The sequence below is a fragment of the Argopecten irradians genome, chromosome 3 (genome assembly GCF_041381155.1).
Source record: "Argopecten irradians isolate NY chromosome 3, Ai_NY, whole genome shotgun sequence".
Taxonomy (NCBI): Eukaryota; Metazoa; Mollusca; class Bivalvia; order Pectinida; family Pectinidae; genus Argopecten; species Argopecten irradians.
In genome coordinates this window covers 21,589,708-21,610,522 of record NC_091136.1, presented here as the reverse complement: position 1 = coordinate 21,610,522, position 20,815 = coordinate 21,589,708, and the positions used below count along the sequence as shown (strand labels likewise).

The 20,815-nt window shown below is 35.5% G+C and overlaps 1 protein-coding gene across 2 annotated transcripts; it reads left to right on the top strand.

Annotated features, from left to right (window-relative positions):
- The first annotated feature begins 3,856 nt into the window (after nucleotides 1-3,856).
- LOC138319969 (uncharacterized) lies at nucleotides 3,857-19,580 on the top strand. 2 transcript variants are annotated; one of them, XM_069263074.1, is made up of 6 exons: nucleotides 3,858-4,027; nucleotides 15,157-15,183; nucleotides 15,703-15,931; nucleotides 18,155-18,187; nucleotides 18,488-18,514; nucleotides 19,322-19,580. In XM_069263074.1, the coding sequence occupies exons 1-6, from the start codon at nucleotides 3,988-3,990 to the stop codon at nucleotides 19,356-19,358; spliced, it is 393 nt and encodes a 130-aa protein (XP_069119175.1). In that variant the 5' UTR covers nucleotides 3,858-3,987; the 3' UTR covers nucleotides 19,359-19,580. The 2 variants fall into 2 exon arrangements, with proteins under 2 accessions (XP_069119176.1, XP_069119175.1); XM_069263075.1 differs by lacking the exon at nucleotides 15,157-15,183 and having other exon boundaries at nucleotides 3,857-4,027.
- Nucleotides 19,581-20,815: the final 1,235 nt, after the last annotated feature.

Genomic DNA, 20,815 nt, shown 5'->3' with positions numbered 1-20,815 from the left:
ACCACAGTTCGAAATTCTGACCAGATTTTGTATAGGTATCACTATATCCTGTGAGAACAGTGTTTTCTACATCATTATGGGCACAGAAAATAGATGCATTTAACTTGTCTTTCCCTTGAACCAATGTCTACTGTAATAGCATATTTAGCTAAAAATAAAAAAATAAATAAACGTATTTTTATTTACAAACATATTTTTCATTCTTTTCTGTTCCTAATTACGTTAACGTTAGAGCTGTATAAAAATACAATCCTTCTATGTATATATCAAAATGTCACAAACAAATACACTTACAATTAATTACTTCAATCCCAACGTGTTAATTCTCGACAACATCGGGAATACCTTTACGGTTTATTGTAGGTAAACGGAGTTTTATTAAGTATCTTTTCATGCTTCACCGACTAGAGTGCGAATTGTATAATCACAAAAATGTTTTGTTGGTTAAAAAACAGTGGTATTTAAAAATAATTCTATTGATATATATATTCTATTAGTATATCAAACATTTAACAGTTCAAATTTTGAATTTGATATTATAAAGTTGTGGATTCCGAACGCTATCCAGAGACCATTTGAAAATTTAAACATAAAAAATTTAAATCAGACATATCTGTTTTATGTGCTTTCAATTCCGTCTTTGCATATAACAGAATTATCCCTCTTTCGGGTAGGTATCCATAGTGACGTCATTATTTTGTGAGCGTAACTCACGTCGTTTTCACTGAAATGTATGATGTTACCCTCTGAAACACATGACGTCATAATCAATACCTAACCACAAGGGCAGATAATTCTGTAATATGTAGATACGGAATACAATTGCCACCGTTACACACAATTCCAGTTCAGTTTCAAGAATTAGTGAACAGCATTACAAATGTAGTTTATCTCGACAGCCAGGGCCGACCTTTACGATTAAAAGACAACAGTGATACAACTGTTAACATATATTAAGGTTAAAATTAGGAAATTGCCTTCTAAACGTATACAAGGCTGTGAATGGTACAGTATTTCCCCAGTTAAAACAAAATAACAACCATATGATAAATGAAAAAAGTGATCAACATATAACATCAAATGATAACAAGATTCAAAGCTGTGATATAAGCCGAATTCTCTCGACATAAAAACGAGTTAGGATGTAGAGGCATAGAAGTGCTACTTGGTGAATTTTAAAATGTCACATTGAAAATGTGATCCGTTGTGGGAGGAGAATCACGTGCATGGTATGTAGGGAGATCCTCCCATCTCAGTAGAAGGTTAGGAACCGAGATAGGACTCGATCTCTGTGATTCAGTTAATTCAGTTAACGGTTAATGTTTATTAATTCAGTTAACGTTAATGTTTATGTAGTAACGGTTATGCGCCCTTCGAGCCAGATATATTTGAAATAAAGCATCATTTCGCTGATAGCTTTTCCTGTATGTCTTATCATCCGACTTCATTATTAACTTTTTCAGAATAACCTAAATTTGATTTCGCTAAAATTATTGTTTAAAATATAAGTATATGACAATGGTAGGTATCAAATTATTACTAAAAGTACCGCAAAAAATATCCATTTTCTAGTTACTTTAAAGATACTCCACCACACACAAATGGTATCTTTTTCTCTATCAGAAACAGAAGCAGACGATTGAGTATTTTTCTTCAACTACAACATTACCACCATTGAAAGGTTTGATAAAAATATTAAAAATAATTAATTACATCTCAAAAAAATTATCTGATACTATGTCCTAAATGAAACGAAGTGCTGATTGCGCATTCATCAAAAACAAAATAAATTATTTTATTAGTTTTTGTGTTAATTAGATATTTATAAGCACGATTGTTTAAATGATTAGTATCGCTTAAGCTCTGTCGGCAATGGAAACAGTTGAAATCCCTTACTTAACGTATAACTCAGCCAATCCTCTTACTATGCTTAATCATATTCACTTGAGCTATTTATTATTCCTTTAAAACCTATTTCCAAACAGAAATATGATATTGATGCAACTTTACATGTTTTTGAATAAACCTATACCCATGTCAAGATGAAATCACTATAGCATATACATAGACTCACGTACTCATGTAGTTTCAAAGGTTGCATCGAAGCATATAATTGTACAGAGTCATAGAAACTGAACTTCTCACGTGCTATACCCCGGTACGGGTAATACGCAGGAAAGTAGAGTACCTCGATATGATTCAACGTCAATATATTCCTACGCGTCAGAGGAATATTTTATTTCATAATTGTTTTTAAATGAACGTCAAATTAATAATATTTCCTCCGTAACTTTATATAGCGAACACACACCAGAAGTGTGAATGCAGTCTTTTCAATTGTCAGACTTTTTAAGTTTTGTTAATAAAATAAGTATGATAGTACAATTGTTGTAGTCATGCATTTGTCATTTATATAATACTTCGTTGATATAGGTACTCGTTTCAGTCCTGTTGAAGTCTCCTTTCGACAAAGATCAAAGAAGTTATGAGATTTTCAAATATATTTTATCAATTTTCTGTAATTTTTTTATACAGGGATTTTAAGAAATGGCCCATTTGGTGGCCATTTTGAAATTGTGTCTTTTTCCTCTTTGAGTAGAGCCATAGTTTAACCATTTTTTACTGATTTTTTTTTTACTTAAATCCTCACTGCACCAGCATTTTTAGCTGTATCAAGCTAATTTTTGCTGTTAATCTTTACTAGGTTCGTGGTTATTAAAATATTGAGCATAATTGCGTGAAGTGAACAATACACTTTTGTCACTTTATTTTTACATTTAATGGTTATTTGAGCACTTTAATTTTTTACTCTAAAATACTGAAAAATAACACATATTCAAATGGGGCAAAAAAGTAAGCACACTGACCCCCCATTTTTCTGCCTAATTTAGAAAGAACAACCCATTCCCTATTGATATGCAAAATATTAACAAAAGTTTAATACCACAACTGTTTCTATAAAGGGTTAAATGTGGCAAAAATGGCTGAAAATGGTGTATTTTGTAGCTCAAAATTAAGGGGTAGGGGTAGCATATGTTGTTATTCTGAGAAAACATATGAGTCTTATTAATCAAACCTTGTATATTTTTAAAGAAGACTACAGGAAAATAAATTCTTCAAAGTCCCATACATATAAAACATCTCATTAAGAAATTATAGCTTTAAAGTCTATATCTTTGAGTGACAATAGCTCAAAAACAAGCCCACCGACAAATGTTTTTTCTTCCATTTTCTTGTATGGTATGAACTCCTATTTCCAAAAATCTATATGATAAAAAAAGTTTAATACAAGAAAATTTTGACTTCTCAGAGGTGTACATCCTTAATAATGTACATGCAGGTTACGTCAGAGATAAATAATACAATTTAATTCAAAGCATAGATATTGAAGTGAATAAATATATGCCATGCATAAAGAAGACTTTAATTTAGAATATTATTTAATTTGAAACTGACAGCAAATGTGACACGGATGATATAAGTAAACCTCTTGACTATATTTCCAAATATGTAAACAATTAAATGACACTGAAAGATGAAACCAAAATTGAATTGAAACATTATTTTTATAATAAAAATACACATGAGGATTAGCTGATGACTCTGAGTCTGTTATTGTGTGTAACCTCCACCTCCACAGGTTCAATCTTATTAGCCATGGAGAGAGGGGATGTGTGTACATTCCTGTGTCCGAATATGACAAAAAGAACAAACAAATAAAAAGATCGCTTATGCAAATACTAATACACCATATGATAGTGCGATAAGTATGACATATATGGGCCGCTTGTGCACATGTTAATGGTCTAAGCGATGACAGTTGACAAGGGGAAAAGATATAAAGATATGTAACTGTCCTCGACCACGCATACGACACAGGAGGCGATACACATTCTCCGGGAAGCAGGGTATTGTTCCGGTGACTTTTACATACACCTGTGGCATCTTGAATGTTTGGACTATCTTCCAGGATTAAACACCACAAAAATGGAATTTTATACAAGAATTACAGTAATATTTATCTTAGGTAAGAAATACAAATTTGGTATACTGGATTTTCTTTTATAATCAATATTGTTATAGGTATGCTATATATATCGTCGACACTATATTTGATTTTATTAGTTATTACAAACTTAATAGTTCGATCAATTATAATATTTTCAATCGATATAATTTGTTTACATGTAGGCAAAAAAAGCAATACGGTTGAATATAAATCAAATGGGTAGACCTGCGAAATGGGAAAGAATGTATCGCCTTTTCATGGAAGATTTTGAGTAGTTTCATAGTCATTAAGGAAGGACATCAAAATTTGAAATTCTGTCTATGGAATTAGTAATAGAGAAAATAAGCGCAATAGTTAGAGACTGGACTGCCTCGCGGGAAATGGGCAGATTTTAAAGAGGATTGTTTTCCTGTTAGATGAATAATTGTCAATACACAAAAATAACAATCACTATGAAATAAGTTTTAAATAATTCAAAAGCTACATCTAAATTGTTGTAATTACTCCGACGATAATGTTCTACCTATAAATGGTTGGGATCACTCCGTTGATAATGTTCTAACTTTAAATGGTTGGAATTACTCCGCTTACAGAAAAGATCGACGGGAAGTGTATAACATATAAGGTATATGTCATAAATGTTAACCAGCCTAAATTTCTACAGCAATCCTTAATGATATAAAGATTTACATTTTTAGTAATATTTGTTTTTGTTTACATCTAACTATCATACTAATCTATTGTAGAGTATTGTAGGTGTGGTTATATAAGGTATAGTTTTTTCTATGAGATTTTTGAATATGTTTGAATTTTTGTGGTATTAATAACCACTCACGATTTGTATTGCTTAACTAAAACAGTAATAATTTGAATGATTTTAAACAAAAAATTATCAAAAGCAATTCCATTTTATTCTTCTCCTTTAATCTATGACGTCCCGCCATTGTTCTAATGACGAAACGTTTCAATCGACGGCAATGATGTGCTAATTGCATATATATATAAAATTTCCATTTGTCTAGCTTCACTTATTTGTTTCCAGTGTTTTAGGATAAGAGATATTTTTACTGCCCCATGCATATGGCAGACTGCAAGTGTTTATCTTTGAAGTAGGAATATGCGATAAAATTCACGACGCTAGCTACAATGTACATATGCAGTGTACCTACGGCATGCATTGTCGAACACGTCTTTAATTCTGACGCATGATGTAGTGCGCGGGAAAAACTTAGTAACTCTTGTAGTTGATATTGCATGGTTTTCTTTTGGAATGAAAGACAGATAATTAAACAATGGTCAGATAATTACACATCTCAATCCTAATTCATTTGTGGACTGGTCAGTACATGGTAAGTATTGTGCTGATCAGTCAACATATTTATAAGCGGTAGGGGATTCTCTGCGTTCATTGGTTTACCGCTTACATACATGTCAGCTATAAAGATTTCAGATGGAGACAAAAGGATGTAATCTTTAACATTACGTTTATCAAACAAGGAATATTGCAATATGTTAACGTATATTGCATAAACGAACTATAAATAGATGTTTGTTAATATTTAGATACATATTACAAAAGATTCTCCCTTTCAAGAGTCAGGTAATTGCGATTTCAATTCAGACTTCACACTCCAAAATTTCGTTACTATTCCAACTATGTAATAGAGAACGTACAAATAGAAACAACGAAAACATTTCCCACAGTCAGAACTACCACCGTAAACAAGTCGTCCATTGGACCCAACATAACATGTCGACTTTAAAGAATGACCAGGAATGACTTTATATGGGCCGGGTGATTGACATGGAATCTCTTTGTGTTAAGCTTTTTTCTTGTTTCGGCTATGTATGTGAAATAATAATGAACATGTCCACACGTGGAAAGACTTGTGTTTAGTTATGTCAATAAAACAGAAGGGGAGCCGTTTTTTCGTCATTCAAAAATCGTAAAATAGGCAGTTACATCGGCAAATTACCTCAGTCGTTGTTTGTATGTGTAAGTTAACCAACTCCCTTCATATAAAAGTACAACTGCTAGTAAGAGTGATTTTTTTACCAATAAATGTTATTTAAACTCAGAAAAAAAATCGGCCGAAAATTGATTATATATTTATGTAAGTAAGCAACAATAAAGAACTTACCATTGAAAATGGTTTTATGTTCAAACGGGAAATTATTTTAAAAGTTGATTGTTAAAACTGGTGCCGTATGCAAAATATGCATAACGTGAAATCTTGAGCTTAGAGAAAAATCAGCAATATCAGAAATATTTGAAAAGAAAAAAATATAATTCTCGTAAAGTCTTTAATAAAAAATATACTTTGTTACAAAAACAAACTGGTCTGAATATCAGGAAAAAAAAGAAGTGATGAAACCATCTTATTTATTCAGCGTTTTGATGAGTCCCCATGTTTCATCGCTCCTTATATGTCACTCTTTATTATACTTTTTACATCATTTTTGTATATATTGTACATATCATTTTAACATGAAGGTAGACACAGCAACCCAACACAGTCTTACACGCTTTATAGGCCCTGCCGGTAGGATGTAAGAATTGTATCTGCTGCCCCTATCGCATGATCGTAAAAGACGACTAAATTTAGGATATTGTCTTTTCTTTCTTCCTACATAAACCTTACTTTTTTCTTTTATTTTACTTTTTCCCTTGACACCATTTCCCGTTTGGCCTTTGGTTGAGCTTTGGCTTCAGTCCCCTGGCCGAGACAAAACAAAATCTGTTAAAGTGGTGGTTTCTGCTCCTGCTTAGCATTCAGCCATACCGAGAGTGTGACGACTGGTTTGCCCGTTGTCAGTATAATGTTCCCGGGTTGGGTTTATTGCTTGGTGTCTTCGGCAGCATGCTTCAACGATATAACACTATAAAAAGGGCAAGAGTTCCACTAAATAAGAAGACACAACACGAATATACTACAGTCTCCCGAAACACACCCGCACTTCATACACGCAACACATCGCATACATGGGAGGCCGTCATTACATGACCCTGGCTGTTGATAGGATGTTAATTTAACCATGCAGGCTTTATAATATGCTTAATGTTTAAATGTGTTATCTGTTCTGATGATATCGATGAGGACAAACAAAATTCATTTTCTATTTTCTTAAGTTTTCTACACTTTTAATTTCAGTAGCGTTTGGTTTAGCCAGTTGAGAGGCCGTAGAATAATTTGATTCTAGGATAATGTCGGTATTACTGTAACAAGTTGTCCCTGGTTAAATTGGAAATATGAAACTTATAAATAAATCATGAGTTCGAGATCATAACTTCTTATTGCAATAATTTACTACCAGATACCGGTAGATGTTGTTGCTCGTTAGCCCACGTGAGTAAGCTTCTTGGTTTTATTGGAAACCTATATTTCATTGTAGACCTAAATGACCTTACCTTGTGTATCTACAACCTAGTAACTAATACTTTAAAGCAATAACTTATCAAAATATTTATCGAGATATTTTATCAGACTTAAATGGGTTCAATTCAGTTACAAGATGTATTTAAAATTACCACATTCTGTAAGTAATTAAAATGTAAACAGCCCTTACATACCATACTGTCAGATAATCTAATTACGCGATAGGTTAACGGGCAGTGATGTCATAGTTACATGTCATGTGACCCGGGGCATGCCCAGTTTTAATGTCGTTCGTGTTTGCACCTGACCTAAGGTGACCTGGTAGTTATCCATACCGGCTATTCAAGTCAGCTAAGGTCAGAAACTAGCCTGCAGCAAGCAATCATGCAGGAAATTAAGCGCAAACAAAAAGTAAATTATTTATGATATCCTACAGATAGTTCTGTTATAAAAAGGCTACATTAATAGTACATACTTGTGTCACAATGGTATGCGCAACTTTACTTATCCAAGCAGTACCAAACAATAATAAAAACACAATACAAATGTACAATACATTTTGATGCGGTGTGCATAGAAACTTGTATACACATACTAATAAAAATATTTGTTTTGTAACAAGCTTAGCTTTTTATCAGCGTTTTGATACATCATTTTATTGACTATGATAGCCTTGAGTTGTTGATCCGTAATGGAATGTCAAAAAGAAGACAAACAAAGTAATCACTCTAGGAATAGGAAATAGACAATGTAAAGTCACGAAAAGGGATGTAAATCTGTTTGGAGTTCTGATTGCACCACAACAGCGTATATATGTTTTACTTTTAGCTGTTTTCAATCGTTATAGCACATTGATCGATGCCATATAAACTTATGTAAATAGTTCAATGTAGGACGCTTGTGCTGCTGACATGCATAAACATCCTGTTGTTTTCGTAATGTCATTAGCAAATCTCGACAGATAGAGAAAGGATTTCAGAACGTATTACGTCTACTGGTGGTGTCCATTAGATTGCCCCGAACACGGCCTTATGAGAATAGTATTTATGAAATATTATTGTAGAAAAATGGTAATATTATTTTAAGCAATACGTCGAGTACCTCTTTGTCTACCAAAGGTCAATAGATGTCAAATGAGTACAACAGTGCCAAGTGGCTAAAGTAGTACTCGGGTCTAGGAATGCATTCTATAAAGTCATGAACGGAGAGAGCATAGTCACACAGCTGTCCAGTAGTACCACTACAATGTTTTACATACGGTACGTGACGGTGTGACGTCACAGCACCGACTTACCTCGATTCGTCAAGCCTCAGAAATCGTGGCTAGCGGATTGGTCATTGGTCAAAGGATATTCTGGCAGTGGTCACAATTACATGGCCATTTTAATGTCTTCCGTATACGTAGTGTCCTGGTGGGTTTTTTTCTCCGTAAAGGTTAATAACAGTGTTTGTTATTGTACTGTTTCAGTAAGACACTGCGGAGGCTATTTGTTTTTGCGACGTTTACCTTCTCAGAGATATTCTCGACTACAATTGTAGTCTGTCTTCAGATGTCCATAACGAAATAATCAGAGAGGACGATGTTGAGAATTATTTTATTTTTAGATTATTGACCGACATGTATACCAATTTCACTGCATTGTAGATGTAAATATAATTTTCGGCTGTTATTTGTACTTTTTTTACTTTCGTAAAATTAAAATCTATGCATTGTAAGTATTGTAATTCTTCAAATTTTGGTATTTTGTGGTGTTGAATAAAATATCAAAAGCTCATCTTGATTTAGGAGTATGAATGATTATAAAAAAAATACAGAAACTTATAAGAGGAGCCATATACGAGGTTTCTAATATTTTCAAAATAATATAAAATGTATACGGACATTTATCTTCAAGAAATATCTAGATTGTCATAAAAAGTAGCCAAATATTATAATATCATATCTGATCAAGTTAGCTCCATAAAATTCTTAGCTTATCATGTCTCAAACAGACATCAACCACGCAGTTAACAGTATATTTATGTATCAAAGTATTACAAATAATTATTAATTTCTTATTTAAAACAATCACAAAGGAAGTCAACAAAATAGGACAGACCGAAAATGGCAAAGTACAATATGGTCTCTAAATCTAATTTTAACGAAGTATCAGACTTTTTGATATTTCATTAAAAAATGTTCGTGTCCAGATAAGTGGCATTTGATGTCTCTCATTGTCAAGATACGGATCCCTATATAAAGCACTGTGTCAAGCCTAAATGCTAGCTATCCTCGGTATAACACGACATACATGTAACGTAGGGTATTGTTTCCGCAGTGAAGTATAACGTTTTGTTACCTGTATTCCCTTTCTCATCCGAAGCATGTTTTGGGATGTAAGTGATATCAATATCACGTGTACAAATGAGTTAACCTACGTATATCTATGGGCGTGTGGTACGTCAAGTGTATGCATGATATATATTAATGAAAATGAAAACTGAACATAGGAAGAACCGCGTTTTTTTATACCGCTGATCGCCAATATAGAGAGCATTTAACTAGACTGATTTCAAATGAAGCCAGGTTCAAAAGAAAATAACGTTTTTTCTATCTGCACTATGAATGCTTCTACCAATATTTGTAGCTTTATCCGTCCCACGCATCAAGTGTTGTCGATAAACGACGTTCCACTGTACCATTCACCAATCAGGTTTAGCTTGGTCATTTGGCCTGTTCTATTTTTGGAAATTTCTGTAGTTGTAAATGTCAAATTGACATTAATGTGACAGACAGTCGATCCCCAAATCACCAATGCCTTCGTTCAGATGTATACATTTGCTTTTATATTTTGGATTTACGGAAAGATACTGACTTAATCGTTTATGTCTTGAACCAGCATATTGATCGCTGACATACTCTACAAACTTAACAAGCATAAGCATGTTTTTTACTGAAGAAAACAAGTTTATGTGGTTTAAATGGATATTTAAAATATACATATATCGTTTAAATACGTATATAGCCCTCCTTTTAATGTGTTTGAAAACAGAAAACATAATTTCAGTGACAATAAACTAGCATTGGCAATGATGTTCATGACTCATATATACAGTGCCTGGACGAGTTATCCTGGTTTTTCGTTTCGAACACCAAATGAATCTGTGCATTGTAAGATACCAAACGTTTTATGTTTATCATGCACTCGTTTAAAACAATATTCTTGTTTTTGTTTGACGTCAAATACGGTTTTGTGGAATAAAGAAGGGATTCATTCAAATGAGAAGTGAGTGATAGCATATGCAGTTTTAGTCTCACTTACAAAACCGTTACAAAAACAATATTTGAACATTCAGAGTGTCACACAAACATATATGAAAACAAAACAAAATGATTTATAAAACAGAATTAATCACAATGCATATTTTAATAATGAGCCTTAAAAAGGGGAAATGCCGCAACTACGGAGGTATGAGATCGTAAACGTCCTTCCTGTGAATGGGACGTTTTGTTGGGATTTGATGTAACAATGTAGTTGTTATTTACGCTTCTCGTCGAATTTTCATATCTTTTATCCCGTGTTGACTATGCCCTAGTAGTTTCACTTTACCTGTTTAGTAAATTCATTTAGGTTATAACATACCGGTTTACCATTCAATAATCCCTGGTGTTATGTACAAACACACCTATGTATCGCCAATACAGTTATAAATAAACTGCAGTGTAGTTATTTATATACAAGCGTATGCACTGGAATACCTAGAATGACAGGTGCTTATTATCTGCTGTCATATCTAACGACCTACATATGTTAATCTGTATGATAAATCATGACTATCGGTGTGTATAATGCAAATAGAAACGCATAGCTGGATAAACGGCAACATGTTTAAACCTGTGGCAAGTCTAACATTCGATCTGTTGATATACCGATCTTCTGATATTCAAAGACATCCGCCCGCTCCCTTCCTACTCGTTCAGATGTCTGCACTCACTCTCTCCCTCCGCAGTCATATTCAGAGACCTCCGCCCGCCCCCTTCCTACTCGTTCAGATGTCTGCACTCACTCTCTTCCTCCGCACTCATATTCAGAGACATCCGCCCGCTCCCTTTCTACTCGTTCAGATGCCTTCACTCACTCTCTTCCTCCGCAATCATATGCATCCACCTGATCCTTTCCGTTTTGTTAAGACATCTCCATCTGTTCCCTTCCTTTTCACTCAAACATCTCCATCTGTTCCCTTCCTTCTCACTCAAACATCTCCGCCTGTTCCTTTCCTACTCACTCAAACATTTCCGCCTGTTCCTTTCCACCTCACTCAAACATCTCCACCTGCTGCCTTCCTCCTCACTCAGACATCCAAACTTGATCCCTTCCTTCTCTCTCAGACATCTCCATTTGCTCCCTTCCTTCTCACTCAGACTTCTCCACCTGCTCCCATCCTTCTCACCCAGGCATCTCCTCCTCTCCCTTCCTTCTCTCATTCTCCACCTGCTCCCTCCCCCTCACTCATACATCACCACCTGATCCCTGCCTTCTCACCCAGGCGTCTATAACTCATCATCCACACCTGCTCCCTTCCTTCTCACTCAGACATCTCCACCTGCTCCTTCTTCACTATACATCTCCACCTGCTCCCTCCCCCACTCACATCATCACCACCTGATCCCTGCCTTCTCACTCATACATTTCCACCTGCTCACTTCCTTCTCACTCATACATCACCACCTGCTCCCTTTCTTCTCACACATACATCTCCACCTGCTCCCTTCCTCTTCACTCATACAACTCCACCTGCTCCCTTCCTTCTCACTCATTCATCTCTACCTGCTCCCTTCCTCTTCACCCAGACGTCTCCACCTGCTCCCTTCCTCCTCACTCAGGCGTCTCCGCCTGTCCCCTTCCATCTCGCCATACATCTCCACCTGCTCCCTTCTTCCTCATTCAGACGTCTCCAACCCCTTTCCCCTCACTTTGACATCTCCACCTGTTCCCTTCTTCCTCACTCAGACATCTCCACCTGCTTTCTTCCATCTCAACCAGACCTCTCCACCTGCTACCTTCCTTCTCACCCAGACCTCTCCACCTGATCCCTTCCCCTCACTCAGACATCACCACCTTCTCCCTTTCTCATCACTCAGACGACTCCACCTGCTCTCTTCCTCCTCACTCAGATGTCTCCACCTTACCCTTTCTTTCTCGCTATACATCTCCACCTGCTTCCTTCTTCCTCACTCAGACGTCTCCACCCCCTTTCCCCCTCACTCAGACATCTCCACCTGTTCCCATCTCTTCCTCACTCAGACATCTCCACCTGTTCTCCCATTCCCCTGTTCCACCTGTTCCTTCTTCCTCACTCAGACATCTCCACCTGTTCCCTTCTTCCTCACATCAGACATCTCCCCCCCCTAACTTCCACCTTCCTTCCTCACTCAGACACATCTCCACCTGTTCCCTTCTTCCTCACTCAGATATCCCCCTCTCTCTGATCCCATCCTCCTCACTCACTAGACATCTCCACCTGTTCCCTTCTTCCTCACTCAGACATCCCCACCTGCTCCCTTCTTCCTAACTTTAACATCTCCAGCTACTCCCCTTCCTCCTCACTCAACATTCCACCTGCTCCCTTCTTCCTCGCTCCGACATCCCCATCTCCTCCCGTCCTCCTCAGTAAGACATCTCCACCTGCTCCCGTCCTTCTCACTCAATACATCTCACCTTCTCGCTTCTTCCTCACTCAGATGTTAAAATCTGTTCCCTTCCTCCTCACTTAGACATCCCCACCTGCTCCATTCCTCCTCACTAAGACATCCCCACCTGCTCCCTTTCCCCTCACTCAGACGTCCCCACCTGCTCCCTTCTTCCTCACTCAGACATCCCCACCTGCTCCATTCCTCCTCACTAAGACATCCCCACCTGCTCCCTTTCCCCTCACTCAGACGTCCCCACCTGCTCCCTTCTTCCTAACTCAGACGTCCCCACCTGCTCCCTTCCCCCTCACTCAGACATCTGCACCTGCTCCCTTCCTCCTCACTCAGTAGCCTTCACCCGCATACCCTTCCTTCTCACTCAAACACATCTGTCTGCTTCCATCTTTCTCACTCTGAAGCCACCACTCGCTTCATTCTTCCTTGTTCACTTGGTAAAATGATTTTACCAATCAGCTACATTTCTGTTAAGACTGTACCCCAGGTTAGACTCTTAATATAGGAATGTAAAGATAGTCTATGTTTACCTTGCTGACAAAGTTTGAAAAATTGAAATGATCGTACATGTATTATGATCGTATTACCCTTTTTGATTACACAAGCCTAGGAATGGCTAAGATACCTTTTTACTGCAATATATAATCATCAACAATAGCTCGCAACCGAACATGTGTGTGGGTTTTTTTTTTTTTTTTTTTTTTTTTTTTTTTGTAAGAACCCTACATCTACAGTATTTTCACATTACATTAAAACAGCACTGCACATGTGGTTTTTCAAGAATATTTATTTCTCGGATTTGCGAATATTTGTTCGTCATAAAGTTGATAAGGCTTATGTATCTTTTGCGTCTAAAACCTACATCAAGTCTTCTTTTTCGGTTGGGGATCTAGGATTTATAATTATAAAACACGAACATCGTTTTACTCTTGTTTCCATTGATGCTTCAACTATCAAATGGAAGTGTCTTTGTCACAGGATATTATTTCATTGATTTGAAGGAAGTGACATTACAGTGACTTTTCGTATCTAACCCTTTCTACTAGGAGAAGTTGTTCAGTCAAGTACAAAATTATACATCCTACAAGGACGCCTGAATTTCAAATAACCGAAACCGCTTAACAACCCACGGTATGATGATATTGTCGTAAGGTCTATGACCCATCTTACATGACACCAACCCATTTAGAAACTTAATAGAATCCCCCACGGGGAATATGTTCGCACCTTTCTGTCTGATGTATATGAACAACTTCACACCTCTATACATATCGTTTACAGTTCCGTTACACGCGTTAGAGGTCATCTCTCCTTCATTTATATCATACGTGAGGTGCTATCAAGTACTTCCTGTATTGTACATGCTATAAGCATGTAAACCATACACAGATTTATATGATACCAAATTCACAATGATTAATTACCTAACGTGTATGTGTCTAGCTTCAGTCCTAGTCTACATACTTGTCCGATTACAAGATTCTTACAAAAAACATTAGCAAAAAATACAGTTATAAGATTAAGCTTAGAAAACTTGTTTATAGTTTAATAAAAAGTGAAGAGGATATATATCATATATTATATGTATGACAAATTATTGGAACACTAACGTGACCAAGAGAGACACTGAATTCGTTTGTTTGGTTGCACAGTAATAATGTAAACATGCCAAGGTTGTGTGTAATAAGGCAGATTAATTTCCATTTAAGGTAAACGTTTGGTCGAATATGCTTTAAGCAATGAGTAACTACACTGTCCGGACGAGAACACAAGTTTTAGCTCAGAAGGAAATAAATGGGGAAAGTGTTTATTCGTGTAGATGGATTCAACGGAAGAATCAAAGACCAAAAAATAAAAGTATCTATGGTGTCTCCTACTTAAAACGTCATTTTATTTCGTCTTTTGTCTTCGTAGATCGCTATTTGACTTCAAATTTTATCAACCAAGCGGAAAAAAATAAACTCGAAACCGTTTGTTTCCTAAAAAAAATTAAGCTTAACCCTGAACAAAAAGAAGATGTCCTTAATTATCTATTTGTATTTACACTAGAGAGATAAATAACCATGTCTCATGTTCCATTTCAGGTCTATCCGTTATTATTCAGCCACAGGGTACGTAGAATCTATTATACTCTGATAATTGTAAAAGTTTAAAATAGAATTCTTATTGTTCAGGCTCTGATAATTTCAACATTGGAGAAGAAATGATTTCATAGCAGTATCTTCATAAGACACTCCTCAGATTGAATACATGAAGAGAGAGAGAGAGAGAGAGAAAGAGAGATCATTTACATAGTCATTGCCGGTTGTTTATTCCCTTTTCAATTTAACTTAACTTTATCTAAATTAAATGTTGTTGAAATTGAAAACATGAAAATGAAGGTTGATAGTTTTGTATTTAGAATGTAAGTTACGGTAAAGTGATGAAGATCAATTATTTTTTCTCATTATATAACTTATTGATGACGCTTCCATATACCAACAACATATATATGAATATGTTTTTTACTGCATTGTATCAATAATGCTCTTGTAATCATTTTCCTATATACTGAAGTTTTGATATCATGTACGTGGCAAAAAGACAAAATATGTATGCATCATTTATCTAAATTGTTTTGTAAATTGTAGGTTACGTATCAGCACAACATGGCCCTAGCACGGCACCCACGACAGCCGAAATGGAATTTGAAGCGGAAGAAATTACAACAACGACGACAGCAATGCCTACAACGTCGACAAAAGCGCCCGTGACGGCCAACAAGCGACCCACAGTAATAGGCGAACAGTGTCCTACGTATAGGTATACAGTGTCAGAGGACAAGGTCGAGTTCCACACGATGCCAGGCCAGTGTAAAATGTATGTGTACCACGCAGTGTAGATATTATAGTTTTTATAGGCATTATTATGGTTCTTAAGGCAATGTTATGGTTTATTAGGCAATTTTGTGGTTTCTTACAGCGATGTTATGGGACTTCAGGCGATGTTATAGTTTCTTAAGGCAATGTTATGGTTTCTTAGGCAATGTTATGGTTTCTTAAGACGATGTTATGGTTTATTAAGGCAATTGTTGTGGTTTCTTACAGCGATGTTATGGGTACTTCTGGCGATGTTATAGTTTCTTAAGGCAATGTTATGGTTTCTTAAGGCGATGTTATTGTTTCTTAAGGCAATGTTGTGGTTTCTTACAGCGATGTTATGGGTACTTCAGGCGATGTTATAGTTTATTAAGGCAATGTTATGGCTTCTTAAGGCGATGTTATTGTTTCTTAAGGCAATGTTATGGCTTCTTAAGGCGATGTTATTGTTTCTTAAGGCAATGTTATGGTTTCTTAAGGCAATTTTATGTTTACTTAAGGCGTTGATAAGGATTCTTAAAGCAAATTTATGGTTTCTTTAGGCGATGTTATGGCTTTTTTCACGACGACAATATACTTTTAATACTTTTTTAATTCTTTTATACAGCGGTTAATTGATAATGATATTTGAATAATGATCATTGGTCAGAATATGCATCAATCTGATTAATCTGATCCAAATTTTCTAAAAACGTTAATGCAATATCCTTTGTAAAATGTAAAGTAGAAGAAAAAACATATCAAAATGAGGAAATACTGCATTCCTACTGAGTTAATCTTGCTGATAAAATGTTGATTTAAAAATATTTGTGTACAAGTTGACTCTTCGATTGTATTGATGTTATGTAGAGTAATGTTGTCTTGATGTTCTGCCCTGCAGGTAGGACGTAAGAATTGTACCTGGCTGAATTTACTTTCTTCTCTTTTCTCTGCTTCCTAACTAATTTTTCCTCTGAACGTTCCCCTTGACACCACCTCGCTTTTTGCCTCAGGTTGAGTGCTCGCCTCTGTGAGAAAGGTTCTGGGCTTTGGGTTCTGGGGTCCATGTAACCGAGACATATAAAAGTCTTTAAAAGTGGTTATTTCTGCTCATGCTTGACGCTCAGCATATAGGGAGTGGTACGACTGGTTTTCCTGTTGTCAGTATAATGTGAATGGGTGAGATGTCCTTGTTTGGTGTCTTCGGCAGCATGCTTCAGTGAGATGGCACTACAAAAAGGGCAAACGTTCCACTATTGCAAGGACATACCACACAAATATACCACAGTCTCACAAAACATACAGACACCATATTGCACACGAGGGACGCCATCCTTAAATGGCCATGGCTGTTAAAAAGACGTTAATCAAATAAACCAAATCAAATGTCTAGATGTTGACCCATCCGATAGTGCTGATATACCGTTATAGTGGTATATTTGACTCAATAATGAGCCGACAGAATAGTGAATGTTATGTGTTACGCTAGATAGTGACCGATCCACACGCTGTTTTTATCGCCATCATTTCATGTAGATAGTGATAGTTATATGTCTGGCTTCCTGATTGACCACTGGTCAGTCGTCAATATGATCTTATTACTATGATCACCATGTAAACGTATATCATCGTCGTGTAGTGTCAATAACTATGAATACCATTCTCTCTCTACAATACATGGCACTATGTTAACGCTAATAAATGTCATGAAAGGACTAAAAGGATCCGCTACTGATTCAGGTCTCAAATGGAAATCGCTTGATTAAAACATCAGATTGATTGAAGTTGTAACACGAACATGGTCCCAAATAATTGTAATGCTAATGAGTGTTATCATAACGACATATTTAATATCCTTGTGAAACGATTTATTACGTCAAAACTTTGTACGCGTCTAACATCTATGAAGATCGGTTGGTCACTGATGTAGAATAGCTAATGTGACATGTAACTACCAACTTTCCATGTTTAGGTCGCGAGTGCAAAGCCATGTAATGACAGTTGATATGTACTAATGCTGATTTTTCACGTATTACTCTGGTTATCCTTCATCTCCTTCATTTGACAAAGTCATCAAATAGCATGTGCTATAAAGAGAATGGTAAGAAAATAAAGCAAACAAAATATGTTCATAATCTACGACAAATGCTAATGAACGATATAGTGTCCCCTTCAATACCTATATTAATGTTTTAATGATATGAGGACATCTTTTTGTGATATATATCCGCTTGTGTCATTCCAGTGTTGTCCAGTTCCCTCCAGCTCGATCAGGAAGGTAGGCAACATATTTTATAACATTTATCATCGTTAGTTTGAATGTTTTTAATCAATGATCACATCACGGAAATTCCATAATTGGCTTCAAATCAAGACATTTGAGACTTATCTAAACCTATGAAATTTTAAATGAATTTGTATCTTATTAACTGCTACGCTACAGAGCTACATTTTTATTGTTCGTTGCTAATTAAGGTATTTCATCAAAAATAAAAGTGTTACATAAATTGATATTCCTTTATACATATGTATATCGATGATAATAATGAGCTATGCATGGATATCCTGTCTTTTACAGTCGTTTCGGCTATGTTTCAAAGAGAGGGTAAGTATTGTTGGTGAACATAGACATCTAGCAGTCCAGTCGTTACTCAGGATCGCGCCAAACAAATTTTATCAACGTATTATACATGATCATCAGATTTGCTACGTATACAATGTCAGTGAAGAGTTCCAGATTCGAAAAATCATCATCATTTATTTATTCATGTATTTATAAAATGACGTCATCTTTTTTTCAAATTTATTTATTAATTTGTTTGTTTGTTTGTTTATTTATTTATTTGTGTTATTATTGCAACAAGTCAATAAGTGTAAAATAACGCCAGTTTCAGTATGTATGTATAATCATAATGTTGATATCTTCAACATGGACATCATATTACACCTACTATTGTTTACGAATAGTTACAGAAACATTAATGTTATTACAAGGGAGATAACTAGAATCGCTGAAATGTATCCATTATCTGGTCCTCTTCCAGTGCATATTAGATGATAATGTTTGTCATATTACACTTGAGAAATAAGCAATTGTGAATGCTTAGGCAAATGAAAAGATATAAAATATTATGAAATATTACGAGATCTAGACTAAATCTTGTGACCTTTCGGCACATATATTTACCATTCGAGGCTTTAGCATAATATCATTCGATAGGCATAGAACAATAGCTTAAGTATTTATGAGATAACAAACATACTAAAGGACTTTCCTATATCTGTTTTGGACCATTTAAACAAAGTGATGACATTATTTGGGGGTTTCACTTTATACAACTCACAATATTCATTGCGGAACAATTGATTTATAATAACTTAATGATATTTCTGTGTGATTGTGTATTTTTAGACCACCAAGAGTCCAATACATGGCTAAGCTTCCCTGAAACAAACACCAACAGAACAATAATCATCATTTAAACAGAGACACGGTGAAGAGGGTCCCATCGAAATCCTACCCCGATGTGCATGCGTATGTCTGATCTGTACTTCAAATCACAACCTAAGCGTCAGTCATTTATTTCTGAGTATTATATACTTCATTTTGTTTTTATCATATGTGTATTATGTATGAAAAAGTTTTTATCATAAATAAATGGGAAAATAATCCATTGTGTAATTTTATTTGTATTACTGAAATTAATGTGTTCCCGAAAAAATACTTCCACTATTTGCAGACGTAATAACCCATAGCAACCAATTACAATGACTTTTATATGAACGTTTCGTTGTATAGATAAGTGACATTTTTAGTAACTTTTTCCCCAGCATAACATTACTTTGGGTCATTTCCGCCTTAAAAGCGTTTAGTGAAAGAAGGAGAAAACATCTTCGCATTGAGACACAATGTTGGTTATCCACATTGAGACACAATGTTGGTTATCCACACGTAGAATTTGGGTATAACCCAAATCAACACAAAGTATTACACGATAAACTCAAACTTTACTCTTACGAAACCGATATGACATACAGGATCTGAAAATATTATGAAAGCATTGTGTTATTTACCTGAAAATGTTGGTATGTTTAATGTTCAGCTTCCTTGTGATTCACAGTCTCTTAATAGCACACGTTTGTTTTTTTAATTCTAAGAGTTTTCTAAAGTTGTCTCAAGACGTTTAAAGTCCTTTTAAAGTAAAATAAATCATGGTGAAATATTGACATCGACGTCGCCATCACTGGTGAGAGAGGTCAATAGGTTATTACCGTCTATTCAATTATCACACTATCATCATTGTCAGATTTCATTAAGCTAACAATGCAAGTAAAATATTGACGTCGACATACAAAATCTTACCAACTTCTTATTATGATGGCCAATATACAGGGCTATCTGCAAAACATTTGAAATAATTTTTATCTTAACACGAATGTTTTAACTTGCATTATCTGATTTAACATAGAAAAGTTGACGAAATCAGCCAATAACTGCGTAAAGCACCTGCTCAAGTTACAGGGAAAAGTCCTAGTAACAGACTTTCTGATGATTGGGTCAGATGGCACAAAGCCTACACATGGTAACGAGACGTAACACCAATATCTAGTATTATCGATCTACAGAGAATTACACAACATATAATTGCTCATGTTTCATTCTTTTGTCATAAAGACATTACTATCCAACATTGTAGTTTTAATATGCATGGAACGGAAACATTGAACCCAACTAGCTATATAGCTCCACAATTCCACAAACATTATGCGAACATTAATTTTAAATTATTTACAATCAATATCCATAATTTTAAGGCTTTAGTTTCATTACCTGTTTTAAATTTGATTATGTTTCAGTTCCAATCACTTATTCATGTAAACATAATTGCCGTCTGGTCCTTGATAT